A 27,537-nucleotide genomic window follows, 5' to 3' on the forward strand; every position below is an offset into this window, starting at 1 on the left:
AGTTACAGCAGCCTAACCAGGGATGTCCTATGGACTACAGCTCTGCCCAGAATCTCTACAATGCTGTGCCCCCGTCCCAGACATACCCCTCCCACCTCCAGCCCTGCCCCCCTGTGAGCGCTCGATTCTAGGGCTGGTGAGGTGGTCCTTGGAGAGCAGACATAGAGTTGTTTCTGCAGTGTCTGTGCTGGGGGAATACAGGACTTTTAGGGCTCCCTTATGTTGCTCTGACTCTTTTATCCAGTCTAAAAGAGTGGGACTAGGGGTGAGGATCTCACCCCTGGAGTTTCACGTGAAAGTTCAGTGTTTTGTTGTTGTTCTAGAACCATATTTATTTGCAAATGAAAACTAAAGATTACTGACATACCCCAGAGTGTTCCTGTCTCTCTTTGCTGGCTGTAGAAATACGTACATGGCAACAGAGTGCTTACACACTTGAATTTATTATCCTGTAAATCACAAACTATCAGCTACAGCTCCTTTTCCCTGGTCACAAGACTTCAAACCATTTAAAGAGACAGACATTAGGCCAGCTTTTTTCCTTGGAGGTGCCCCCACATGACTTCTATTGGAAGCTGAGGAGCTTGTCCACGTCTAGAATTTGGGTTGTTGGATGTAAACATAAATAAGAGCCTAACTTCCCCTCAGAGAGTCTGGCAAAACTCCTCTTGATTTCAGTGGAAGTTGCACGTATATAGCCGAGCAGAGATTTGACCCTACAGCTAAAATTTTCAGTAGCATCCACTGACTGTGTGTGTCCGAATGCTTGGATGGCCAACCTGAGACACCATGGGCCTGATTTTCGGAAGAAGGCTGAGCGTAGAATAAAATTGTCTAAGTGTTGTTATCTGCAAGTGTCTACAAGTTATTGAATGTAGGTTGCACATAATAACATAGGTGTGGTTTTATCTTGTTTTGGCTATGAATAATTGTTAACATAGAATGTTTCTCACAGTTTTTCTATCCCGGCAGTTTTTCTTATCTGTTAATGTAATGGTTACCAGAGTTGATTTCCATGCTACTACAGTGCTTTTTCACTGCAAGTCAGTTGGCTTTTAATATTAAGATGAAATATGTACATAGGTAAAAGTCATTCTGAATACTTAAATCAATGTATGCAACAGGAGAGGATAATAAATTTTCTGTGCAACCAGTGGTTTTTTGTATTATGAAATACAATGGGATTGTCAATGCAATGTCTAACATATAGTAAATTCTCATTTAAAGGAGTATATTTAGTATGCATTGTTTTAAGTATCCTACGAGAACTTTGGTTCAAACATTAAAATTTGTTAGTTCCACAAATTGTGAAAACAAGCAAACATTCCATCAGAGTACATGGCACCTCAGTAGTGAAAGATTATTCACCCTCTGATGTGCTGTTAGTACGAGAACAATTTGTTAGTTCCAAACTCACCTCGGATCAGGAATTCAAGGCTGGTTTTACTCAGTTGTCTTCAATGGGTGACAGGAAATTTGCTTCATCTACCTAAAGCCCCATTGCAGAAGCCTTGTGAGTAAACTATGGTAGGGATGGGACATCTAAACCCGTCCCAGAAAGAGAGCTGGGACAGGGCTGCTTCTCAGGCCTATGGAATGAACACAGGGGACTCTTCTGCCATTTGCACAGAGTGATTGGGCCACTGGATCTGGATAAATGGAGAGCTTGTGGCCTCACCTGCAGTGCCACCCTCCATGTGGACTTAGGTGGGATTAGCACAAAGACCCCATTCAGAGCACATGGGAGATGCAGAATATGCTTTGCCAGTAGCAGGGCCACTGCACCACTTAGCAACCTTCTGAAGATAAATGCAGCAGAGGGCCGTCCTCGCCTGAGTGAATTTTGTCACATGATAACTAGTATCTGTACATGTTCTTAAAAAAGCCAAAACAACAAGGAGTCCTTGTGGCAGAGACTAACAAATTTATTTGGGCATAAGCTTTTGTGGGCTAGAACCCACTTCATCAGATGCATGGAGTGGAAAATACAGTAGCAGGTATAAATACACAGTACATGAAACAATGGGAGTTGCCAGGTAGTAACTTTAAAAGATTCCAAGTTTAATAGTGAATGGCTCTAAACTCCAGTAGGTCCACTCCTGACCAAGCCTATCTTTCAGGAGTAGTCTTCTCTTGGCACAGGATAAGACAGACTCGCATTGACTTTGATGGACATTGCTTGTATCCTATGGAAGAAGACTCTGGGCCCTGGTTAAACCATTTAGAAGTAAGTGCTACTCCCAGCTTTCACCCCAAGCAGCCAAACCAAAAGTTTCTGGCCCTTCTTGTTGGCAACATAGCCTTCAAAATCAAACCTGATTGCTGGATTTGAAAGTTTGTGTTGGCAACTTTTCTTTGAAACTGCAGCTTATTAATGGCCCTCTTACCACCACCACCATGCCTCAAAGTGCTCTTTGCCAGGCAAACCAAAATGGTGGCTGGCCTCTCCTCCCCAAATATTCCTCCTGCACACACACACCTTGTTGGACAGGGAGTGGTGGAATCTTCCCCTCAGATTCCTGGTCTTCAGAGGTCTAGGGTATGGGGAGTAAGTGTCTCCAGGTACATGGGGTAAGATTTTAACTCCTGTCCTCCAGAGGGGATGACAAGTGTTAAACTCACCAGTAGCCATAGAATCATAGAATATCAGGGTTGGAAGGGACCTCAGGAGGTCATCTAGTCCAACCTCCTGCTCAAAGCAGGACCAATCCCCAATTTTTGCCCCAATCCCTAAATGGCCCCTTCAAGGATTGAACTCACAACCCTGGGTTTAGCAGGCCAATGCTCAAAACACTGAGCTAGCCCTCCCCTCAATCTTGATTTAAGTGTAACCTGGATCAAAAATTTTAGTAATTTCAGATCTTGTCAGTGAAATTAGCAAATCTGGATCACTTAATTAAAATAAACATGCAGTTCCTCAGCATTCCACATCTGCACTTCAAGAGATAATTTCATTGGCTCCTTTCCAGACCCCATCACCTGTGTTTTTACATTGATGACATGCAAGAGGAAACAATATTCTCGCTCACCATCTGAACAAGGGTAACTCATTGACATGAATGAGAGTGCCTTTGGGCATCGAGGCAAGTACCCTTTCATGTTTATAGAAGGCTAGTCCTGGGTGGGGAGAGAGCAAGGGGAGCTGTGTACAAAGACCTACGCTCTCTAGCCTTCCTAGCAGTGCTTTGGATCTCAAATTTGTCTGAAAGGGCGTTCTGCCTGCCTACAAAGACTTTTTGTTTCTTGAAAAGGGACTTAATCACTCCTTCCAACAGTTAACCACCAAAGAAGCCCACTTCTGGTTTACATAAATAGTTCACTTTCCTATACTAATGGCATTGTGCCTCCTTGAATGTCTTTCTTGCTGTCTAGGCTATTCCCTTTTAAAAAATCTCTTTTAAAATGAGCTTTGAGAATAAAGCAGTGTGGCAGACAGACTTTTAAACAAAAAACCACAACCACCCAGTGCTTGCCTCATTTGGGGGGTAGCATTAATTGAGAGCAGAAGTGCCATGAATGAGCAGACATATGTTTCTATTTCTGTTAATGGGAGAAGAATGTTACAGAGAGAGTAACAGTAATCATAGGGCCTATTCCAAAGCGTACTGAGTAAATTAGCTTTGCTGTAAATGAACATGTCTGCTAAATTCTACCACCAATTACACAGAGCAAAGGATGAGGGCTGGTGGTTAGCACAAGAAACCATACGACTCCTGGGTTGGACTCTTGGTTCTGCTACTGATTTGTGTGGCAAGTGAGTTAACTTCATTTACATATCATCCACCAGCTAGGAGCATTCAGGTTCAATTAATATTTGAAAAGCCAATTTCCATTACAAGCCTTGTCACAGTCACATTTGAGGCAGAACTTTTCTATATTTGGTCTCTGCCCAGATGGTTGTTCTGTTGTTTTTTGTGTGTGTGTGCACATGACACTTGAATAAATGTCTTTAAGCTATTTTAATAAGCTACCAACCATAAATAACACTCATTTTAATAAACTACCCCCCCACACCAAAACCCCCTATAATTAAACTTCTTTAAGGCAGCAGCAGCAAAAAAGGGCTGAAGTTTTAAACGAGGCCTGGACGTACAATCCCTAAGGGGGAGAAAGTGCTATGCTGAGTCTGGTGGGGAACAATTCCTAGAACCTGAATTACAAAATACTTCTAGCACACTTGTGTTTAAAGATGGTTGTGGCTGAAATTGCTACATCTTAATTTGGTTCATTCATGCCTGTATGGACAGACAAAATCCTGTTGCTGGCATCCTATTTTACCCCCTAGGGCTCTGCACACCTGTGTGACTCCTGGTTGCAGCACGGTCAGCAGTATTGCAGTTCCGTTTGTGATCACATGGAACTTAATCACTGCAATCACAAAGGCCCAGCCACACCAATCACTTTTGTCTGTGCTTTTTAAAAAGGGAGTTCTGAGACACTCCTGGCAGCTAGCTTAAAGTACTCTCAGTCCCAAGGATAGTGGGTGTTTAGAGGATTTAAACCTCTTTAAACCTAATGCTCCAGGCTTTCGTTGGAAAATACTATAATGCGCTATCTCATGGGGCACAGAAGGCATTTTCCAGCACCTCAGGGTGCTACAGTCTCCCCCCAGTAGGTGTTCTCTGTCTGGCAGCTTGGAAGGGAGCAGGATAGAAGCATTTGCCAGCAGACTGAGGTAGCAGCTGCAAATGACATGGAATGAAGAGCCTTGTGTCTATCTACATTGCCGAACTGAATTGCAGGGTGTCCAGACTGGGGCTGGGAGTAACCGCACACACTGGAGAAATAACTTGTGGCTCTCGGGACTGCCCGTTAATTGAAATCTGTGGAGGGCAATGCCATTTTTTGACTTTCTGTGCAGGGAGCTGGCCCCAGCCTTACAGGGTAAAATGACTCCCATAAGGGCTACCGTCCTAATGGACAAGAGAGTTCTTGTGCTGTAACAGCTGGCCAAAGCCCACTGATCCCCATTCCAAAGGGCATGCTATGGCATGGTCAAGTCTACCCTGAGAGCCATTGTGTGATAACGTTTTGCTGCTATCATACCATAAAAGAAGCCAATGTCTCAGAGCTAATGGAGTATTCTGAAAAGTGCCAGGGGCTACTGATCGAATTCACCTCTCAATTCCCCCCCGGCGCATACACACACACTAATCGGGCCATGTTATTATCATCTTGTCATCGTGGCAAATCCCAAAGGGATTGAGCACCACCCAGATTGCCCAGTAGCTAGGTCTTTAAGGTGGCCTGGCTGGATATTCAGTGTCTCTCCATCGTTAGCCATCTTACTGAAGCTTTTGGTGACCACTTGATCGCTGGCTCTGATCAGGCCACAGCGGTCTATCAAAGTGAGTCACAGCATTTGGGCGTACAGCTGCGTCCTACAGAGCCCTCCGTGTTGTCAGAGCAGGCAAGGTTCAGGTTCAGACGTCCAGTATGTACACGGTTTCCTTACTGTAGCTCATGGTGAGTAAACCAAGGCGAAGAGGCTGTGGGGGGCAGTGCACATTTACATGGGCACTCAGGAGGGCTGCTAAACTCTGAAATATGAAGTGCAATTTTCTGCATTTTTAGAAGATTTTAAGACAAAGCCTTTTAAGAAAAAAAAAAAGAAACCTACCCACTCTTTTTATTTTGATGTCCAGCATAACTTCCCAGGAGCAAATCACGGTCTATTAAATGCCAACAAACATACAGTTAAAAAGCCCAAGCTCTAAAAGCCTCATGTCACCGTCATTAGACACAATTGAACAAAAATCAAATATAAAAAGTATTTATCTGTTTCTTGTCACCAAAGGCAGCTTATCCCCTTACTGCACATGGGAAAACTAGGCTCCCATGCCCGGTTCCCAAAGGCAGTCTGTCCTACCATGCCCTTCTCATAACATGCAAGCAAAGGACTGGCTTGATGTCAAATTTTGGCATAGTGCTTTCTATTAATCAGTCAAAACAGATGTCAAATGTATTGGGTCTCCCTGGTTTGGACTTTCTTCATGTGATCTTTGTTTCTCCTAGGTCTCTCTTCCTTGGGTCAGTTTTTCCTGCAGATTGACTTTTTCCCTGTGCTGCTCTAAAGCTCCACCCTCCCCAATTTTCTGTCCCTCTTACCCTTCTTTCTTCTGTTTGACACATCCCTGCATTCACGTGTCCCTACCCCCATTTCTTTGCCTCCCCCTTCCATATAATGTAAGCTAATTTCCATGGCTCTCCCTTTTCTGTTTTGTCTTCCTGCTCCCATAGTCTGTTATTTCCCAAGGAACCTCTGCTGTCTTGCTCTAGCCCTTGTTGGGATTTGCAGCTCTTTTGCCTCCTCTCTCCATTTCTCATTTGTTTTGCCTCAGCACTATCAATCCATCCAGCATTTGTTTCCATCTGTCCTTTGCCTCACCCAGCTCCACCTGTTCAATTACCCAATTCATCTGTCTCTTCCTTCCTAATCTCAAAAACATCTCCAAATAATTAATCATCCCTGTCCACCCTCTGCTCCCAAATAAATCTTTCCCCACACCATCTGCTGGGGAGTAGCCCACTTTTCCCACCAACCCAGCCTCTGGCTCCATCTAGTATGGCTCTAGCCCCAATCCATCAATTCTCTCCTTTCCCCAATCAGTTGATTCCCTACCCCTTCCCCACACATGCTGAGATCTCTTATTGCAACCGTGCACGTTCCTGTCAACCTGCTCCACAAGAACTCCGACATCTCACTCAGGTTCAGTCCTACCAAGCCTACCATTCCATCGTCTGCACTGCTGCTCAGGTATTTCCTTGCCACCCCTGCTCCAGCTGTAAATGCCTCCCAGCCAGGCTGTGGAAATGAATAAAAGCGTCTCTACTGCTTGATGTATTCAGTGTTTGCTCGGCCTTTGCAGACAACAGAGAGCTGCATACACAAATTGTCCCCAGTCAGAGCTAGTACAGAGCCTTCAAGATCTAAAAGAGATTTTATGACTTTATAGTCATAGCACCGCTGCATCTGAGTTTCCTTAGGGAATAGGGGGAAGCCAGGACCCAGGGGAGTTCCGTCAGAAGAAGGGGTTAAATCAGCTACATCTGCGTCTCAAAGAGGGCTGTCTCTAAGGTCTCAGGCTGTTACTAAGAGGACTGTTCCTTCACTACCTGCAGGAATATGCCAAAGGTATGTACTTTTAGACTGCTTATATAATTATTGTTAAATGTGTATACTTGAGGGGTCTCTAGGAAAAGACTTCATTTTGCATTGGCTCGATAATGAATAATCAGATCTCTTTCCCCAAAAGAGGTTTCTCTTCTCTTTGCTAATAAGATCTTATCGTTTGTGGGAAGGCCACATCTCCACAGTAGAATTTGGCTCAAGACTACATTTCAGTCAAATGAAATCTCTATTTGAAGATGCAGTATTCTCAAGTGAGCTGCATAGTCCAGTCCTTTCTACAGATATGCAAACCACTTTATATTTTGAATAAGGATTGTAAATGAACTTTTTTTTTTATTATTCATCTTCATTTCAATTTGTGAAAAGAAGGAAGAAAATAATCACTTGTTCTGTTTACACAGCCCTTGTCTGGGGCTGGGCCTCCACACTTGGAAAAAAACCCATGATACTGATAAGACAGGCTAAACTAGCAGGACATGGATCATATGCTGAGGCTGTCAACAGCATGACAAACACAAGAGGAACTAAATCTATGTTATTTAAGGCCACTTCTGTTTGCAAGAAAAACCATAAATGTTGCAACACCTTTATATCTGTTGAGCTAACACCAGTGGGAGATGACCAGTAAAGACATTTCACTCTTGCAATTATGACTGGAATAGTGCCAGAGTTGTGGGTGCTAGCAAGCTACGTGCAAATGGACCAGATCCTCAGCTGGTGTGGCTCTACTGATTTCTGTGAAACTATGCTACTTTACACCAGCTGAAGATCTGGCCCAGAAAGCCAATCCTGGTCGTACTAAAGCAAATGTGCTTATTGCTCCTTACTTTGGTGAGATCATCATTTTACCCAAACAGAGAACATTTTTGGAAAAGTGTTATAGTGAAGGACCAGTCTAAAAAACTGTCGTCTTTGTGAAGCTTTGATTCCCATTACATACAGTGTTGTTTGATTACAGTTCTTACTTTTGCAATGTAAGAGAATATCATTAGATCAACATCCTCTTTTTAAAAACACTTTGCCCAAATTTATGTTGATATACCACTAGTTGACAAATAATTGTAACTACAGCTAATAATCCTACATGAAACACGAGATCAATAAACATACTGCAATTTAGAGGAAGTAAAGCATTGCTTACATATCACAGTGCTGAATGTTAGCCATGAGCCTGAAAGGAAGAAAATCCAAAATTTTAAGATAGCAGAGAAGGCAAGAAGGAGAAAAACAAGAAAGACAGATCAAATCCAAGATCAACTGGAATATTTTTCTGGCAGATGTAGTCAAGCGTGAGCTCATTTCATGCTGACTGGAAAATAAGTGTGGTTGCATGGTTCCAAGTTAAATGTCATAGAGTAAGATTTTAAAATGTAGTTTAGGAATATTTATGGCACTTTTCCCACCATACGTATTCACTATTTGTGCCCTAATATATTAAACAGCTGCGGATAGCTTCAGCCTCTTCCTTAGCAAATCACCAAGAGTTCTTAGGTAACCTTCCTAGGCTCCACTGTGACCTGGGTATTAAGGAATGGTTGGACTGGTGATGTGCTCTGGGACATCAAGGAGGGCTTTGTCATTAATCAATCAGGAACTCCTTCATCAACCACAAGACAAATAAAATGTCCCTAACAACAGAATGAACCCTCAGGGACTGATCCAAAACCTCATGGAGTCAATAGAAAGACTCCTGCTGTCTTTTGTAGGATTTAGATCAGGCCCTAAAAGAGACAAAATCTGGTAAGATCTAGCGTCTCTATCAAGAAGCTATTCAGGAGTGTTTTCAAGGTTCAGCCTTATATTTTAGGCATCAGGAAGTCTTCTAGAAGCAGATGGCATGCTTCTTACTGCATCTATGTTTAGCTGACCTTATAAGAAAGGTCCAGAGCAAGGCTTCTGAGCTTTCCTCTTTCCCAGGATTCTGATTATGGCATCCTATTTCGCAACCTAGCTTGACAACGAAACTCATTCAGTTAAATAAGGCATTACAACCTAGCCATGTAAGCAGCTGTTTACTGAGCACTGGCTGTGGAGTTTACTCTGAGATACGCTTTGTGGGAGCGTATGGCAATTGTGAGCATAAAGCTACTTGGAAGTGAAAGTTACTTTAAAAGGCTTGGAAAGTTTCCGTCCCTGCTGTTTTAATTCTAAGAAAATTTGATTACTGAACAAACCCAGCATGCAGAGTGGTTTGTGAGTGATAAGTACTTGCATCACTTAATTTCTGCTCATCTCTGGTGCAAGACAGACAAACTAACTCTTCTTAGTCTGACCTGCTTACACAGAACAGGCCGCTGCTGAGGCAGCCATCTCTGAGTCTCTTGGCATCTATCCCCAGGAGATTTTATATTGGTTCTGTTTCATTAACACAGCTCTTGGCATTTTGCCCTGGGCAGCGTACTGAAAGCCCAGATGGCAAGCAGGATTTCTCCGTATACTTCAATGGCAAATGGGTTTGAAAATAAAGTTTTTCTCTTCAGTGCCCTCTTCCACAACCTGGGTGAAGCTGAGCTGAACTCAATTGTGAGATTTCTCTTTGTAATTCTCTAGTCTGTATGTGGTAAGAAGTGTGAGACCTTGTGCAGGTGGGAGAAAATCTTCATTTAATCCTATTTTTAAAAGGACTGCTTTAAAAACACTTCCAGGTACTTTAGTTTAATTTGCAAAATGTATACTTCAGAGAGTATACTTCTCCTGGTTAGGCCACAGATTTGGAAACCAGGAGACCTGAGGTCTATTGCCTGCTCTGCCACGCACCTGCTGTGTGACCTTAAGCAAATCTTGTCACTGTTCCATGCTTCAGTTTCCCCACCTGTAAAATGGGAATGATTATATCCTCTTTTGTAAAGGGATTAGAAATTTATGGAGGGGAAAAGTGCTCTGCAGGTGAATTCCATTTATCTGAATTTCAATTATCCCTACAGCTTAGTTACCCAAATGAACAATGTGTCCCCATGTATTTAATGAATTTGTACTAGCTTGTCAATTAGACTCGTAGTGCCTTTTGGCACTAATCAATGGCTTTGTATTTGAAAGGCTGTTACGGTTTCAACAACAGGTTGGCAGAATGGCAACAAAAACTCTAAAGTTTTTAACACTAAAGTTGAATTTTGATCTTTTCAAGAAAGTATAAATACGAAGCAAGCATCAGCATTATTCAGTTTTCCCCTCATATCAGTGAAACTGCACTTATACCACATCTTAGTGATAAGGCTGAGAAGCTATGTGAATCCGCAACTAAAAATAGGACTTCAGTTTATCCGACTACCCAATTATGTGATAAATACTCATGCCATTTTGGATTAATGGAATTTACTTGTATAAAACAAACTATTGTTTTTGTCATTATTGCGCTACAATACCCCTGGAAAATTTGACTTTCAGAGATCATAGCCGAAATAATTGTGACTCTTTTCCTATCTTTCATGGGGCTTAACTAGCCCAGAAAAGAAATGGAAACTGGACTTGATCTAAGCCTGTTAACTCCATGGAAGTTTTACCATGATTTAACAGGCTTTGGAATCAGGTCTGCTATCAATTCTATTTTTTTTAAATCTTTTGTGAATAGATTAATACTGGGGTGTATTTATATTGGTGGAAAACTTGCAGGACACTGTTGGTAGATCCAAACATCCATCGTATATCTTCACCACCACCCTCTTGTTAATCTGAAAAGTTCATGAGTCATGTAAACTATTTGTAATTTTTCAAACAACAAATGTTTCAAGGCTCTTTTTCCCATTAAAACAAAATCAATGGCACCAGCCCAAAGTGCATGTGCAATGGAATGTGGAGAGAATATTTTTGAATAATGAAAAATGTCCTTTAAAAATCTAGAATATTTTTTTAAAAACAAAACAAAACAGTGCCCATTACCAAAGATCGCTTAGCTAGTTATCACCTGAATATATTTTTCACAGTACTGTTTTCTTATTCTGTGGTGAGATTTTTCTTGCCTGTTTCTTTCCTTCCTTTGAAAGGATAAACCCACCAGTCCTTCCTAAGAGGTTGCATCCTAGCTCCCAGCACTACAAAGATAGCTGTGCAGAACTGCACTTGGGAGCATGCCCACCTCACTGTGACTGGTAGCCAAAAGCTGTAATGAGCATAAGTTGTGGGTTTGATTTGGAGTAGCACCAAAGCACCTTTATGCCACTCTGTGCTGAAGGCCTCTAGCTCATGAGGAGCTGGCACAAGGGCTCCATTCTGGCAAACTCCCATCCCCTCTGGTGTACGGGGGTGTTGTAGGTGGTGAGGAGGCATGGTCAGAGGGCACTAAGTTAGAGCAGTAACTAACTAAACTGTAACCTACATCAGAGGCTGCAAAGTTCACCAGCTGCCACAGAATATAGGGTTTGCATTCGGGAGTTCCTGCCCCAAGTGCAGGGATAAACTAAGAATCAGGACTTGTGTTCAGAATCTGAGTATAAACAGAACTATGAGCAAGTGATTGTTCCTTTCAACTGTGGGGTAAAGGTATAAATATGTTAACAACGCTGAACTTGAAGAAACAAAAGGATTATAACAGTAAAATGAAGGCTTGCCCCTTGGATTGGCAGCCATATCTTGCTGAAAGGACCCACGGGGCAACCCTTAATACTAGGATGTAGTTAGCTGTGAGAGATTAGTCTGTATGGTATGGAGAAACAGGGTAAGTCCCAATATCCTAAATACCTGCCATTTTTGAAAATCCTATCCAAATTGTTATTTCTGTGGCACTGTGTGTGTGCACACATGGTGTTTTGAAAACAACGAAGAGGTCCTGCTGATGAGCCATTTGTCTGTGATGTCTAAATATTGACCTAAAGTATACAAGACCCTTCATAACGCTGTTTTTTCCTCAGGGAAGAGCCCATCCTCTTGTCTCTATCCTGGGCCTGACTCTGTTTATCGTTTCCATTTCTCTTTCTCGTCAGTTTTCTCCCTCTTGTATTTTAAATCTTTTTCTTAGCAGTAGGAGATGGTGCTGGTGATGAGGAGCTCTTAGTGTCCCTTTCTTTACTTCTCGGGTTTCTTGGAAGGGGCAAGAGACTGGTTATCAACTCCCAATGTAGCTTACTGCTTCGCTGCCTTATTATGAAAACCTTGCTGGCACACCTCTGCTACAGCACTGCGAGTGCTTTAAGCTGGTAGTTGGATGGATTTGTAATGATGCCTGCTTCACTTGCCATTGTTAAAAATACCCATCTATATATCTGGGACCTTATCTACAGTTATGGGCTACTTTAACTAATTATGCAATGTTGACTATCTCTGCATGTTTCATGGGAGCCTTTACCATAGTGCAGCAGGAGTTTAATTGTCTGAGGCAGGACTTATTCTCTCTCTAATATCCTCATGACAGCAACACAATGCAGGATTGGCAGACAACTCCCTGCCTACCATTCTTTGATGGCTCATAAAACTTGTTAAATTGTCAACAAAGTATTTAACAGACCCATAGGATTGTTTAAACTAAAAGGATCTTCCTTGGAATTCATGAAAATAAAGATATTTACACAGTATGCTGGACTACTGTGTACATTTTTAGATATGGACAGAATGAGGAATATTGACCTGTGGCTAGAACAGGGAACTTAAGAGTTAAGATTCCTGTGTTCTGTTCCCAGTTCTGCCATGATTAACTGTAGCTTTAGAGAGGTTGTAATCTCTGTCCTCCAGTCTAATAACTAGTTCTCGGGCATCGAAAGTGTGTAGAAATCTTTTGTGTGGGCGTGTGTGTGTGTGTCTAGGTATGTTTTAAAAAAAGCACATGTTAAATGGGCATTTCAGACAGCTGTGGTTCACAGTGAGTATTTACACTGGGTATATAGGTATTTGTTCATATTTTTTGTTTGTTTGTCTGGTTAACCTACTTTGTCAGTTCACAAAAGTAGAAGTCTCAAGACAGCTTTTTCTTTCTATTCTTTATTTTTAGGTTTCAAGGATCAGAAGGTCTAAAGGGGTGGAGGGATTACAGAAATGAAGCAAAGCTCGTGCTCTCACACCCTGTTCTTTAGTACTAGGTATGGCACTATACCCTCCTAGATGCTCTTACTCTTAACAGCACAGGACTGTTGTTGTTAAACTGCCTCTTAACTCTTCAGGTGTGCCTTCTATACCTTTACACTTAGAGCAAAATTTGTCAAGAAGTTAACTCTCTATGCTCTAGTGCTTGAATGAAGCCTCTGCACCCCTTTACTAACTGCTTAAAAAGGGCAGTGCCATCATTAAGAGATCTGGCAGCCTTGTTTCACAGGCAGATGTAGGCACCGCCTAAGGTATTCAAGATTACTCATGGTGACTCCACTACTGCAGCAAGGGGGCTGGCAACTGCTCTCTCCATTTATGTAAGAGCCATCAGGGAGTCTTCCCCCACAAAAATACTTTGAATTTAGCAGCTCAGATATTTTCAGTGGTCGTGCTCCTTTGGAGCAATGTTAAAACATGACAGAACACATTTTCAATCTCTTAATATTACTGCAATGTCCAACAATAGACAGATATATAGTGTACAGTAGAGTGAAAGCTGTCAAACCACAGACAAATTGACTGCTTATTAGAGGTGGTCTAAGAGAGATGGAGCAGAATTTTACTCCTTATATTTGGGGAACTGCATAATACAGAGTCTCTTGGTCCAGTGCATTAACGTCTAGTTAAAAAGTTAATTATACTTCATTACAGTAACAGTAGATATAAAAGACTTCTGTTTTGAGATAAGAAAATGTTATCTAGGAATCCTTCTAATTAACTCTTCTAAAACTTCTATTGTATCCGACTTCTATGTATTGTTAATCAGTCTGTCAGAAAATAGCTGCACTTAGTAACATCAACAAGTTCTCTGTCACCTTAAATAAACAGAGTAAATTGCTTCACTACATATTCTGGCTCAGATCATTGCACATCATTCTTGTACAATGTAGCCACTTGTTAGTGTTCCTGCAACCTTAGGAACATTGCCCTCTGATGTGGGAAGACTGAACTAGAGAAAAACATGTAGGTGGAATTTTAACCAAAAATGTTGGTGAAAATTGTTTATTGAAAGCCTGGGAAAACAGTTCTAACCTAGAACAGGCAAAGACTTCTCTACACTACATAAGTAAAGTGTCTCTCTGCTGATGTGGAAGGAAAAACAACTACCAAAAGAAGGGTAGTTCTGTCTTAATCCCTATTGCCAACAAGTGTGGTGGGGTTTTCTTTGGGTGGGAGTGGAGAAGAATTGTGGTTTTCAGTAAGAAGCAAACTGAACACATGATATAGGTAAGGCTAAGATTTTGTCACAGATATTTTTAGTGCAAGTCAGGGACAGGTCACGGGCTTCCGTGAATTTTTGTTTGTTGCAGGTGACCTGTCCCTGACTTGCACTAAAAATATCTGTAACAAAATGGGTAGGGAAAAGGGTCCAGCACACATCATTGCTGGGGCCCTGGGGTCCCCCACAGCAATGGGGCAGCTGCAGGGTCCCCAGCTCGGCACTCCAGCTCGGTCCCCCACCGCCTATGGCTCAGAGTTCCAGGATCTCCTGGCTGGCTGGGAGCTCCATGGCTGGGAGCCATGGGGGCCCCCCCACCGGGGCAACTTGTGGTAGGAGCACAGAGGGCCAAGTGCCCCTTCAGCTGGGTCAAGTGCCCCCAGCAGCAGGTCCGGGGCCAGAGCTGGAAGGGAAGAGGTGGGACCAGAGCCTCTCCTCTTCCAGCCACGCTGCCTGCTGCAGTGCAGCAGCTGACTGGGAGAACACCTGCCTGTGGCAGCAGCAGGCTGCCCCCCGCCTAGGCTCAGCTTCTGGGGACAGGAGCTGACTCTGAGCGGGCTAGGGGGGCTCCGACTCGCTTAGCTACCGTCCCAGAAGCCAAGCCTGGGTGGGAGACAGCTTTCACGGCAGCCAGGCACTCTCCCAGGCAGCTGCTGTCCTGTACCAGGCAGCATCTGGGAGTGGCTCTGGGGCCTGGCTGCCAGGAAGAGCAGCTGAACATGCCAGGGGGAGCTGGCACAGCAGGACAGAGCCCATCCCCGTCCCCCCGCCCAAGGGTAATGTGGGACGGGGAGAACACAGGGGCCCAGGCTAGGGGCAACAAGGAGTCACATGGGGAGGACACGTCCTCCCCTTTAGCTGGCGCCCCTTTGTGTCCCTCCCACGAGTCACCTGTGGCCCTCTGCCATCCATGACTTCTTCAACCTCCGTGACAAAATTGTAGCTTTAGATATAGGCCATTAAACAACAAACTGAGGGCAGGGATATTTGGTCTCTGACCCAATCTGGACTGAATTTTGCAATCACAAAGTGAGATGCTCCACGTTCCCGTACTAATTTCTTGAGCTATCAAGTGAGCCCATATCTCAAACCAGGCATTTAATAATAGCTGTGATACCACAAGACTGCCTTGGCATGAGTGCACTGGCTCACATAACAGGCAATGCATTTTAGATCATTCACAGCAACTAAACACATACAGTGGATCCACTTTCTGAGAACAAGGTTGAAATATATTCGCCTCATTTGCCTCTTTCCAAATCCTTTATTTCTGCTTCTTAGGCGGAGGCTTGTAGGCTAGCAGGTGGGAGAGAGAAGCTATACCGAAGAGGAAGGTTTGGATGAACCATCGACGTTGAACAGAGCTGTCAGTGATGCCTTTGGTCCTGCAGTAAAACAAAGTTAGATTTTATTTAACATGCTATATGCTCTCCATAAAAGTGGACTGTGAAATGGATCTAACGCAAGACTGATCATATTGATTGAGGTTTACAGTTCAAAGCACCTTGATGTGAGGAATGTTTAGTAATGAGGCTCAACTTTTACCCTCCATTTAACACAGTCCTCTGTACTACTAATGAAGATTTGTTAACCACGATCACTAGACATGTTTTTCTGACATTTTAACTCAAGTTATTGATACTGTCAATGTTAACATTATGTACAGTCTAAGCCTCATTTCCTGTATATACTGAAGTGCAAAATAAGCATGGGGATGAGACATTTGGCATTACTTGTGTAAGGTAATTATGAAGTCAAATACACTCTGCTAAGCAAATCCCTACATGATACAGAGTTTATTAATGTATTTTCACTATGGAAAGAGCTTTTCAGTCACACTGGCAGCCTGGAGAATAGACAGCGAACTGAAGTTAGCAAAAGACGAGGTCTGTGTGTATCTTATGAAGCAGGAATTTCAGGGGCAGTGATGAGTTAATAATGTGAACAGATAAGCAATAACAGGGATCATGTTTCTTAAACAGTGTGAAACTTTTTTCATATGGAACAGCTGATTTGCATGTGGAAAGTTGATTCTGTGGAAACACTATTAGCTAAACAGACTAATGCTTTTCAGTGCTTTATGAAATGATTTCAGGCTACTTTGTCAGGTAAAGAAATGGGCTGCACAGTGATAGTTAGCAATTCCAAGAACAGTACATCACAGTGTAGAGGGAGCAATACTAACCCAGATCCATCGAGATTACACTCGAGTAGTTTTCTCAACTGTCTTTGAATGAATACAGTTTGCAACTTTTGTACTGACTATAAATTTCCAAGGTAAATTCAAACAAAATCAACATACAAGGCACACTTAACGCTAATTTAACTTAACCTCTTCAATGTTCATTAAAAGATCCATGACCTCAACAGGTGCAGGGTTGGCTAACTATGTTGGTGTTTCTCCATATTGCAGCAAGGAGGAAGAGAGATAATGTGGTGCAGGATCAAATTCTGGAGTGTGGTCTGGAGCAGACTTCACTGCTCCACAAGCATTCTGAGAGCCTATTCTTCACTAGCCGGCGCTTGCTACTGATGGAAGCACACCTGCTAGTTAGTCTAAGGAATAAGACAAGCCTCCAACCTTCTCCTTCCCCCATCAGGTGCTATTGCTTTGGAAATCATAACTTTCACTGGTGAAACCATCAGAAGAATGGCTTCTTCCCGCGCTGCAGCCATTTCCAAGAGCGTAAGGCTAATAGCGTCAAGAGAACTAGCATATGCTTTAAGTCACTGTAGACTAAGTCTGGGAGTGCACTGAGATTCATTAAAAAAACAATCCCCAAAAATGTGAAGCTCTAACTTTTTTCTGCCCTTCCTTATAATGAGTGGGGAAAGGGTAAACAGATAATGCCACAAAAGTTCCTGACAAACAGGTCAGGAACTAAGTGAAAAGCTCATTATTGGAGGTATAAAAATAGCTGATGGGCTAGACTCAAGTTCTGACTTAACATGTGTAATAGAGGAAGCTTTAACTATACACGCTGCCTCAACTTACTTGGTGCTCCCTCTACCAATTTCAACAAAAATATCCTAACCCTATTTATACTGTTGGGCCCTGTCTAGATGAGGAAGATAAGCAGATAGCAAATGTGTTAGCTAATACCTGTGAACATGTTTTTAGTACCTACTGTAAAGAAAGCCAGTGTTTAAAACACACTCGCTCTATACCCTTGTAGTCCAAACAGGGCTTTAGCATTCCTGACTTTTTTCTGCATTCATTGACAATTTTTCAAATACTGCAACTTGCTTATGCAAGATTACACTCTTGCAAAAAGTGTGTGTATGTATAATATAGGCAAACAAATACTTTCTACCCTCAATGAGAGTTAACTGTTCCATTTCATTTCCTGTCTCCTTAGTAACGTCTACAAGTACTACCGGAAAGTGGATGTTCGTATCATTGGAATGATATTAACAGCATCTGCGTGAGCAGAGGCTTATCAGAAACAAGGTGTTAAGTAAGTACTCTATTTCTTCCTCTTCATAGCACTTCACATTTTACTAATGCTTTATTAAACTTAAGTGCTTCCCGTGGGTGCAAAACCTAGAAGGGGTTGTCATACCTACTATGTCTGACATCAGGCAGATGCTCTTGTAAATTTGTCTACAATCTTAGGTATTTTTAACAGAGAGAGAAGTTTGCCCTTTCTACCTTTAAAAACTGGGAAGTTATATAACTGCAAATTGGCATCACTACATACTCTACTTTTAATTAAATCAACTGAGGACAACTTTTTTTTTTTTTCCAAATACAAATAATCTGAGGGCCATATCAAGCAATCGTTACATGGACAAAACAAAGCACTATTTACTTTGAAGTTTTGTCTGAATAAGGAGTGCCAGACAGCCCGTGACAAGTGGAAAAAGAGCATGTGTAGGTTTCCAGAACGCTGCATGAGACTATCCTCCCCTTTCCCAGTACACATGAACCAAGATGAAAGCAAGACTGCAACTTGGCAGAAGAGCTACATAATAAGTTTTTAAAAAATCAGTTGAAAGTATTAAGTTTCAAAAGTATTGCTGATCAACATGGGGTTTAGAGTGAACATAAGAACGATTACTCTGACTTCACAATCTTTTACTCCTGAGCCATACACATGTTCGTTTGAGTAGGGCTGAACTTCTGGACCCTGTGACTGATGCAAATAGAATTCCTTATATTCCAGAATTCCTTTATACACTTACGCTCCAATACGTCTGTTAGTCTATAAGGTGCCCCAGGACTCTTTGCCGCTTTTACAGATCCAGACTAACATGATACTTTATACACTTTCTACTTCACAAAACACCACTAGGTGGCAGCCTAGTCCCACCGAGCCCCACACTCGCATTTTTCACAAGATGTATCAGCTCTGTTGATGACAAAGATGCTGAGAAGTTATTTTACAGAATCACAGAAACGTAGGGCTGGAAGGTCCGCAGATCCTGCTCCCTGCGCCGAGACAGTACCAAGTAAACCTAGACCATCCCTGACAGGTGTCTGGCCAACCTGTTTTTAAAAATCTTCCATGATAGGGATTCCACAACCTCCCTTGAAAGCCTATTCCAGATCTTAACTATCCTTATGGTTAGAAAGTATTTCCTAATATCTAACCCAAGTCTCCCTTGTTGCAGATTAAGCCCATTACTGCCTGTTCTACCTTCAGTTGACAAGAAGAATAATGGATTACAGTCTTCTTTTTATAAGATTTGACTGTTAGGTCTCCCTCCTGAGTCTTCTTTCCTCAAGATTAAACATGCCCAGTTTTTTAACCTTTCCTCATAGGTCAGTGTCTCTAAACCTTTTATCATCTTTGGTGCTCTCTTCAGGACTCCCTCCAATTTGTCCACATCTTTCCTAAAGTGTGGCACCCAGAATTGGACACAATAGTTCAGCTGAGGCTTCACCAGTGCCGAGGAAAGTGGAACAATTACTACCCTTGTCTTGCATACAACTCTTCTGTTAATACATACCAGAGTACAAACTTTTTTCCAACTGCATCACATTGTTGACTTGTTCAATTTGTGATACACTGTAACTCCCAGGTCCTTTTTCAGCACTATTGCCAGCCAGCAAGTTATTCCCCATTTTGTAGCTGTACATTTGATTTTCCCCTGTCTCCAACCCCCGTCTTAAGTGTGGTTGTCTTTATTGAATTTTATCTTGTTGAATTCAGACCAATTCTCCAATTTGTCAAGGTCCTGTAAATCCGTCTTCCAAACTGCTTGCAACCCCTCCCAGGTGTTATCTGCAAATTTTATAAGCATACTCTTTGCTCCATTGTCCTAGTCGTTACTGAATCGTACCTAAACCAGGAGAGATCCCTGCAGAATACCACTAGGTACACCCTCCCAGTCTGACAGCAAACCATTGATTACTTTTTAAGCATGGTCTTTTTGACAGCTGTGCACCCATCTTAAAGTAATTTCATCCTGACCACATTTCCTTATGTGCTTATGACACTGGTGTGTGAGACTGTATCAAGAAGCTTACTAAAATCAAGATTTCAAATCTACAGCTTCTCTCCCATACACTAGGCCAATAATCTTATTTATCTTTGTTTATCTTTGAGATCTATTTAAAGAAAAGCCCCTAATTTGGTCTTAATCTTTGAAATTATGTGAAGGGACGTGCCCTTACTCTGGTGTAGGGGAGATCAACCAGCTCTTCTGGGCCTGTTTGGCCCTAAGGAGGCAAACCTACAAGGTTTGTCCTTCCTGGAGGGGAAGGAGCTTAAAAGGGGAAGGGGCAATGAACAGGAAGAAGGCTATTCCACTTCAGAGACTGCTGCCAACAGATACTGCTGCTTGTGACCATTGCCTTTTCAACTGACCTAACTGGCAGCAAAGCAGTGAGTCCCTAGAGGGGCAGAAGGTAGGCCCCACTAAGGCAGTAATAGACTCTGATAGACAAAGCTCATAGAGCTGAATCCAGAAAGACTGCCGGAGAGACGGGTCATCTTGGACTCTTTTCATCCAGATTCTCTTCTCTCATAAGGGAAAGAGTATAAATGATGGAACGGGGGAGAGGGGCAGGGGCAGGTGTCAAGGGCTCCCTTGAGCCCTCCTCTCCAGACTTACCAGAATTGTTTTTATTCTACCTGTTGATATGACTCTTTTCTATAGCACTCTGCACTATAGTTAGATTTGGAAAGATTAATCAGTAAATGTCAGTAAACACCAATTTAATCAAACACACATAGACCAATAAAAACACTTTTAATCAATAATAACTGAAATTTGCAGATAAGTAAGAAAAATGCTGCTTGAGAACTCAGTCTACGGATATTTACTTACTTGGTATATTTTGACAACTAGTGTTAAGGGTTATAAGGCTTTCATGTTTTGAGTCTCAATGCCACTCATTAAAAAATTCTGATACTTTTCAATTTCCCACAACTGAAAACTTAATTTGATAAAAATAAAAAAAATGTTTAAAACCCACAGATTTGCTCAATTGTGAAAGTTTAAATGTAACAGAAAAAATACTTAAACTGATAGACTTGGCAGAACTGAAATTTTTTTTTTAAATGGCTAACTGAAATATCAGAGCACCACATGGGAGATGAACTCTTCCTCCCAAATTCCCTCAGTAACAGTGCCTGAAGTTAGATTCCTAAACTCATATTTACCTTTTTAGGCTTTTTTTTTTTTAAATTAAAATCTTGGCCATAAAATCTAAGATAGAGAGGAATTTAAAAAACCACACACAAACAACTTACTTGCATAACTTGATACTGTACAATGCTTCAGCTATATGAATTCCCCAGGCAAGCCAAAACCTGGTAAGATAAGCACACACATTAGTTTTAATGTTGTTGAAAATTAGGACCACACTGTGACCATAATGCAAAAGACTGAAAGAAGATATTGAAGAAATAGACAAGTTAGCTTTCTGCTTTTTCTAGAAGACAGATACATTTGTAGTCTACGGGCAAGAGGCAGCGTCTCTCTTAACTGTATTCTAAGGACAAGCTATGAAGTTCAGGTACAGTGTATCACCTAAAGCACCTGGTATTCATCCAAAACTTTTCATGGTATATTTGTGAAATAGCAGATATTGAGCCAAATCCTACAGTACAGTATCAGGCTCAACTTTCAGTGAAGACAATACACGCTTGCCTCACTAGAGAATTTAGCCTTGTATTTATTAGAGGTGCAATCCAAGTACCAGAGAAGTCAAATGGTCAGCTTTTCATTGGGTTTATAGTTACTACAAGTTTTATTAGCTTTAGTTTATAAACAGGTGGTATGAAGAGATCAAATACATGCCTAATTTGGCATTTAAGAAAAGACTAGCTTTTCAAATGAGTCAAAAGCGGTCAGTCTTCAAAGTGGAGTAATGATGAAGCAATTTGAAGCTTTTAACAAAGTCCTTCTAAAAACAGGTCTATGAAATCGTTTTGGTCTGTGTTGATATGCTCTTGTAATGTGCCCTTTTCTTGTATATTGGTGCCCAGATACACGCTTTTCTGAACTTGTAGTATTTGTCCACCACCAATTTTAATGTGTAGCCTTGTTCCAGTTTGGAGCTGTGGATACCAATCTGGCATCTGAAGCAACACACCAAGGCACACAGAGTAATTTTTATCTAGATACTGAGGCCTTGGCTACACTTACAGATGTACAGCGCTGTGAGTTAAGCCCGCCTTCGTACAGCTGAGTAGGGAAAGTGCTGCAGTCAGTCCACACTGACAGCTGTCACCTCACTGTCGTGGCCACATTTGCAGCTGCATTGGGAGTGGTGCATTGTGGGCAGCTATCCCAGCATTCAAGTGCCTGCAATGTGCTTCTCAAATGCGGAGGGTGGAGTGTGACAGGGAGCGTGGGGGGAGAGAGAGTTGGTTTCTGGGGTGCTGAGAGTCTGTCAGCACGCTGTCTTGTAAGTACAGACCCCACGCCCTCTCCCACCTCTCTCTCTCACTGAAAGCAAACGGCAGCTGTTTCTTTTTTTTTCTCATAGACAAGATAAGCAGCTGCTTGCGGAAACGGACCCCAACGCCACCCCCCAAGCAAACATTAGCTGTCGGCACTCCAAACGGAGCGCCCCTGCCTCCCTCTCACTCATTCAAAGCAAACAGTGTTTGTTTTTTTGATAAACAGCCCCCTGAAAGGGAGCTTTGAAACTGCACTTCCACATCCGCAGTTCACAACAAAATAAGAGAATGCTTCAGTTAAAAGGATTATGGGGAGTTTCCGTAATCAGTGCGTAATAACGTTACTCCCCATTTACGCTGGCGCGTCTCAGCCAATGAGCAACAGCTGTTAATCCTCTCGGGGAGGTGGAGTACCAGGAGCGCTCCAGCCAGGGAGTCAGAGCGCTCTATGTGCGTTGAGCTCTACTTTACTCCCCGTCCACACTGGCAAGGCACGTAGAGTGCTCTGATTCCCTGGCTGGAGCGCTCTTGGTACTCCACCTCCCCGAGAGGATTAACAGGAACTGGCCTTAACAAGTTTCATTCACCTAGACTTTCACCACCACTACCTCCACTGAGGTGAAACACAAGCCATTAAAATGTAACAAACGATCAAATTAAATTATGGAATCTTAAGTAGGGGGTGGAGATGGAGAAACAACAATGTAAGTAGCAAAAACATTAGCTTTCTAAATCCAACTTACCCATTATATAGCAGTTTGGGGTGGTTGTCCACCAAATATTTAGTAAAATGGCCAAGTTGTCCCAGATTCTCGTAGGGTATTGTTGAAGGTAAAAAGACTGCCCACTAAGAGAAACATACACTTTAGTAATCCCAAAATTCTTACTTTAAGGAGAAAACATTAAGCTTGAGACTTTAAATTTGATTCCCCTCATCCCTCCTCAAATTTGCTTGCTATTAAATTGGACCCCTATACATGCTGATTTCACATACGTGTGCTACTTTCTCACCTTTGCCCATTTCTCCCCCCATCCTTAACAGGCAGGCTACTAGCCCTCTAAGACAGAGGTGAGCAAACTATGGCCCGTGGGACCGTCCTGCCTGGCCCTTGAGTTCCCGGCCCCTCCCCTGCTGTTCCCCCTCCTCCGCAGCCACGCCACTGCACAGGCAGCGCTCTGGGCAGCGGGGCTGAGTGCTCCTGTAGGGCAGTGTGGCCGCATGTCTGACTCCGGCTGGCCGGTGCAGCTGCCAGACATGCTGCTTTGAGCGGCATGGTAAGTGGGCGGGGGCCAGAGGGTTGGATAAGGGGCAGGGAGTCCCAGGGGGCAGTCAGGGGACAGAGGTTTGCGTGGGGGGGGGGGTGGTCAGGGAATGGGTTGGATAAGCGTGGGAGTCCTGGGGGGGCCTGTCAGGGGGTGGGGTTGTGGATCGGGGTCAGGGCAGTCGGAGCAGGGGGTTGGATAGGGGGTGGAGTCCCAGGGGAGCGGATAGGGTCGGGGGAGGAGTCTCAGGAGTGGGCAGTCAGGGGACAAGGAGCGGGGGGGTTGGATGAGTCGGGGATTCTGAGGGGGGCAGTCAAAGGGCGGGAAGTGGGAGGGGGCAGATGGGGGCGTGGACCAGGCTGTTTGGCCCTCCATACAGTTTTGCAACCCCGATGTGGCCCTCGGGCCAAAATGTTTGCCCACCCCCGCTCTAAGATGACTGCAACAAAAGAGGTGCTCTTAGGCTGGGGGATCCAAGCAAAACAGGCTTATGATTGCATTTCTTGTGCTAGTTACACCAGATGTAGGGGCTGAGGAGATGGAAGGAATGAGTGGTAAATGCACCAAATGAATCATTAACAGACAGGAATTATGCATGATGTTTGACAGGCAAGATAAATTGTCTGTGGTATTGAAAGTTCAAAATCTAACTTGCCACGTTCCGTAAATGCTGATTAGACACTGAAGGCGTAGGAGGAGGGAGGGAAACCATAACAGCAGTATCATTACACAATAGCTTTGGTTGGTAACCAGTATGTCAGAACTTGCACAATGCTTGAGTTGTGCAAGTGCAATACTTTTTCCAACCCCAGAAATGTTTTGAGGAGGAACTGGAAGGTAGGGACACAGGGCCAGAATAGAAGGGAACAGACACCAACCAAGTAGGGGGAAAGACTGGGGAAGGGTGAGGGTAGGATAGAAAGGTAAAACAGGCAGGCAGGGACTAAAATTGTGCAGTGCTGGGACAGAAGTGAGTTTTTAAATGGATAAGGCCAACCTGAAATCTACTAATTTCAAAAAGTGGTTCAAGAGTATTTTTCTGAACCACTCCTGCTGATCTTAGTAATCTAACTTTTTAAAATAATTCTCTCATGCTTGTTGCTTTGGGAAAGATCCATACAAACAAAAGGAAAATTACTGTACGAAGGAACCAAAGAAACAGACCATAAATGGCTGTCATGTACACAAACTGAACTTTCCCTCTCGTGTCCATAGTATTCTTGGGTGTTAGTTGAAACAGTAGCCAATGTCCATTTTTAAATATAAGACTGGTTTAGTCACTGTGCCCATACAATCCTTAGTCTCTTTGGGCTCATTTACACTGGCACTTTACAGCGCTACAACTTTCTCACTCAGGGGTGTGAAAAAGCACACCCCTGAGTGCAGCAAAGTGCAGATATAGACAGTGCCCCAGCGCTGGGAGCCACGCCCCTCCTGGAGGTGGTTTTTTGTTTTTTGTTTTGTTTTTAAAGATCCCTGGCAGAGCTTTCTCCCAGCGCTCTGCCGCAACTACACAAGCCACGTTAAAGCACTGCCACGGCAGCACTTTAACATTGCCAGTGTAGACTAGACCTTTGCTAAATCTAGCAACAAAAGTCCAAAACATAATGGTACTTGCAGTTGTCTCAATGAAACTCAACCCACCACCACTTTTTTCATGCAATTTACTGATTGGCCAAGTGTAACTTTTGGTCTCTACTCACGTTAAGAAGTGGTTTTACCAATACATACTTCTGTCTCAGCTTCCACTATGTGGAAATTCTAAAGTATTGGAAACCTGTCTCTCCTTCTGCATATTCAAAATTTGCATTACCAGTGCAATGATTCACCTTCTCCTCTATTTAAAGATGTGCAGTCCATCTTCAAATTCCCTGCTGGATCCCCACTCACTTCAGCATTCAGTTCAAAATGGCCCTTATTTTAAAAAGCTTTGATGGATGTGCTTCTCCTATGTCTTTCATTCCTCAGTTCGACTGAACCTTTTTCTGTACAAAATCTGGCCATGGGTGCCTCTGTCTGCAATTTATTTATTTATTTTTATTCCAGCTGTTGGTAATACTGGTTCAGCTCTCCTACATTCAGAACGGGACAGAAGGCTACTGTACACAAGTCTCCCAAGGTCACCGGTGTTTGACACTATGCCAATTAAATGTACTCTAAGCAAGTTTAACTGTCACGGTATCAGGAGCTTTGCGTGCACAAGAAGAGTGCACTGCAGGTAGCAGGGGAAGATGCTCTGCTCTTTGCAAGAGCTGGATTTTTTTTTTGTAGACATACAAAAATCCCTTCTCTAGACAAGCCTTATGTAGGGGATAGTATTGATCGGCCATTCAGGTATCTTTACCAACTTCACCATCTCCTGGCAAAGTTTCTTTCTGCTGTCAACGCGTGGGGGGTTATATCCCCCTTGCATGAACAAACGAGGTGGGGAGGGGGGAAATAGCTACCCCTAAAACAACTGCCCTTATGCTGTTTTCATTTTCATCACCTCATAAATGCAAGCAACCGCCTCACTCACTGAGCTCCCACCGGCCCCGCCTCAGCCCTGCCCCGCCCCAGCACCTTCTATCCCCCCCTACTCACCTGCCCCCTATCCGCCCCCCACACCCCGCCCCCCCATTCGCCCTAGCCCGGCCCCCACACCCCTCCCGCCGCTGACTGCCCGGCGACTCACAGCGAAGTAGCCTATGGAGACGGCGATGACGCCTATCCAGAAGCGGCTGGCGCAACGGAAATAGCCGCCGGGGGGCGCCGCCATGCCGGCGCGGGCCTCGAGCGCCGCTCACAGCCTCGCCCCACGGCTGCGGGGCCGAGCGCCGTCACTGTCGCCCGAAATGAAGGGGGGGGGGAAGCGGACTGTTTCACCCGGACCAGACCATTCCCGCTTGGGCGGCGGGGGGAGTGAGGACAATCCGGCCTGAGCTCGAACCTCTCCGCAGGGGAGGCTGGTCCTCTGTCAGAAGCCCCGCCCCTCGCTGGCTCTGGTGCTGGCTGCTCAGCCCAGCTGCGGGGCACGGTTGGCGTCCCGGCGGGGCGGGGCGGGGCGGGGCGGTGCAGGGTGCATTCGAGCTCCCCGGGGCTCGCTGGAGGGGGCTGCGCCGCGCGCGTGGGAGCTCGCTGGAGCTCTCTCGCTCCAGAGTTGTATGCGTAGAGCGCCATGGAGAGGCGCTCTATGCACATCGGTCTGCTTGCTGCACATGCCCTAGCCTCAGACAGACTGGTCAGGGCAGCACGACTTGCATGAGTTCCATGCTGCTGCCAGCCTCCGCCCTTGGCGCAGGGAGTTTGTTTATAAACAGAGGCATGGTGATTAAGGTAACAAAAGGCTTGTTCTTAAATTAAAGATCCTTTGATGATCCTGAAAGCGTTGCCAGGCGCTCCAGTTGAAAGATAGGCAACAAAGGCTAAGACTAAATGGGCTGTTCTCAGAATGCAGGGGGGTAAATAATAAATAGTGGTGTGTCGTTCCCCCGCGGGGGGTGGGGGGAAGCTGTACTGTTCAACATGTTCATAAATGATCTGGAAAAAAAGAATAAACAAAATTTGGCAAAATTTGCAGACCATACAAAATTATTCAAGCTAGCTAAGTCCAAAGCAGACTGTGAAGAGTTACAAAGGGACCTCAGAACACTGGCTGACTGGGCAACAAAATAACAGATGAAATTCAGTGTTGAGAAATGCCAAGTAATGCACCTGGCAAAATATAATCCCAAGTATATATATACAAAATGATGGGGTCTAAATTAGCTTTTACCTGTCAAGAAAGAGATCTTGGAGTTATTTTGGATAGTTCTCTGAAAACGTCCACTCACTGTGTAGTGGCATTGGATAGTTCTCTGAAAACGTCCGCTCACTGTGTAGTGGCATTGGATAGTTCTCTGAAAACGTCCGCTCACTGTGTAGTGGCATTGGATAGTTCTCTGAAAACATCCGCTCACTGTGTAGTGGCAATCAAACAATGTTAGGAATCATTAGGGGAAGGCTAAATAATAAAACAGAAAATATAATTGCCCCTATATAAATCCATGATATACCCACATCTTGAATACTGTGTA

General features: G+C 43.6%; 1 protein-coding gene and 1 long non-coding RNA gene across 2 annotated transcripts; one reads left to right on the forward strand and one right to left on the reverse strand.

The window, feature by feature from the left end:
• Positions 1-1,901: 1,901 nt before the first annotated feature.
• On the reverse strand, positions 1,902-26,450 carry TMEM254 (transmembrane protein 254). The gene is made up of 4 exons (XM_073353242.2): positions 26,157-26,450; positions 22,963-23,066; positions 21,065-21,124; positions 1,902-15,748 (listed from the first exon to the last, which is right to left on the reverse strand). The coding sequence occupies exons 1-4, from the start codon at positions 26,238-26,240 to the stop codon at positions 15,628-15,630; spliced, it is 369 nt and encodes a 122-aa protein (XP_073209343.1). The 5' UTR covers positions 26,241-26,450; the 3' UTR covers positions 1,902-15,627.
• LOC140914715 (uncharacterized) lies at positions 6,874-25,893 on the forward strand. Its single transcript, XR_012159965.2, has 3 exons — positions 6,874-7,135; positions 17,723-17,821; positions 25,529-25,893. It is a non-coding gene; the product is annotated as an uncharacterized LOC140914715 (long non-coding RNA).
• Positions 26,451-27,537: the final 1,087 nt, after the last annotated feature.

This window comes from Lepidochelys kempii, chromosome 7 (assembly GCF_965140285.1).
Source record: "Lepidochelys kempii isolate rLepKem1 chromosome 7, rLepKem1.hap1, whole genome shotgun sequence".
Lineage (NCBI taxonomy): Eukaryota > Metazoa > Chordata > Testudines > Cheloniidae > Lepidochelys > Lepidochelys kempii.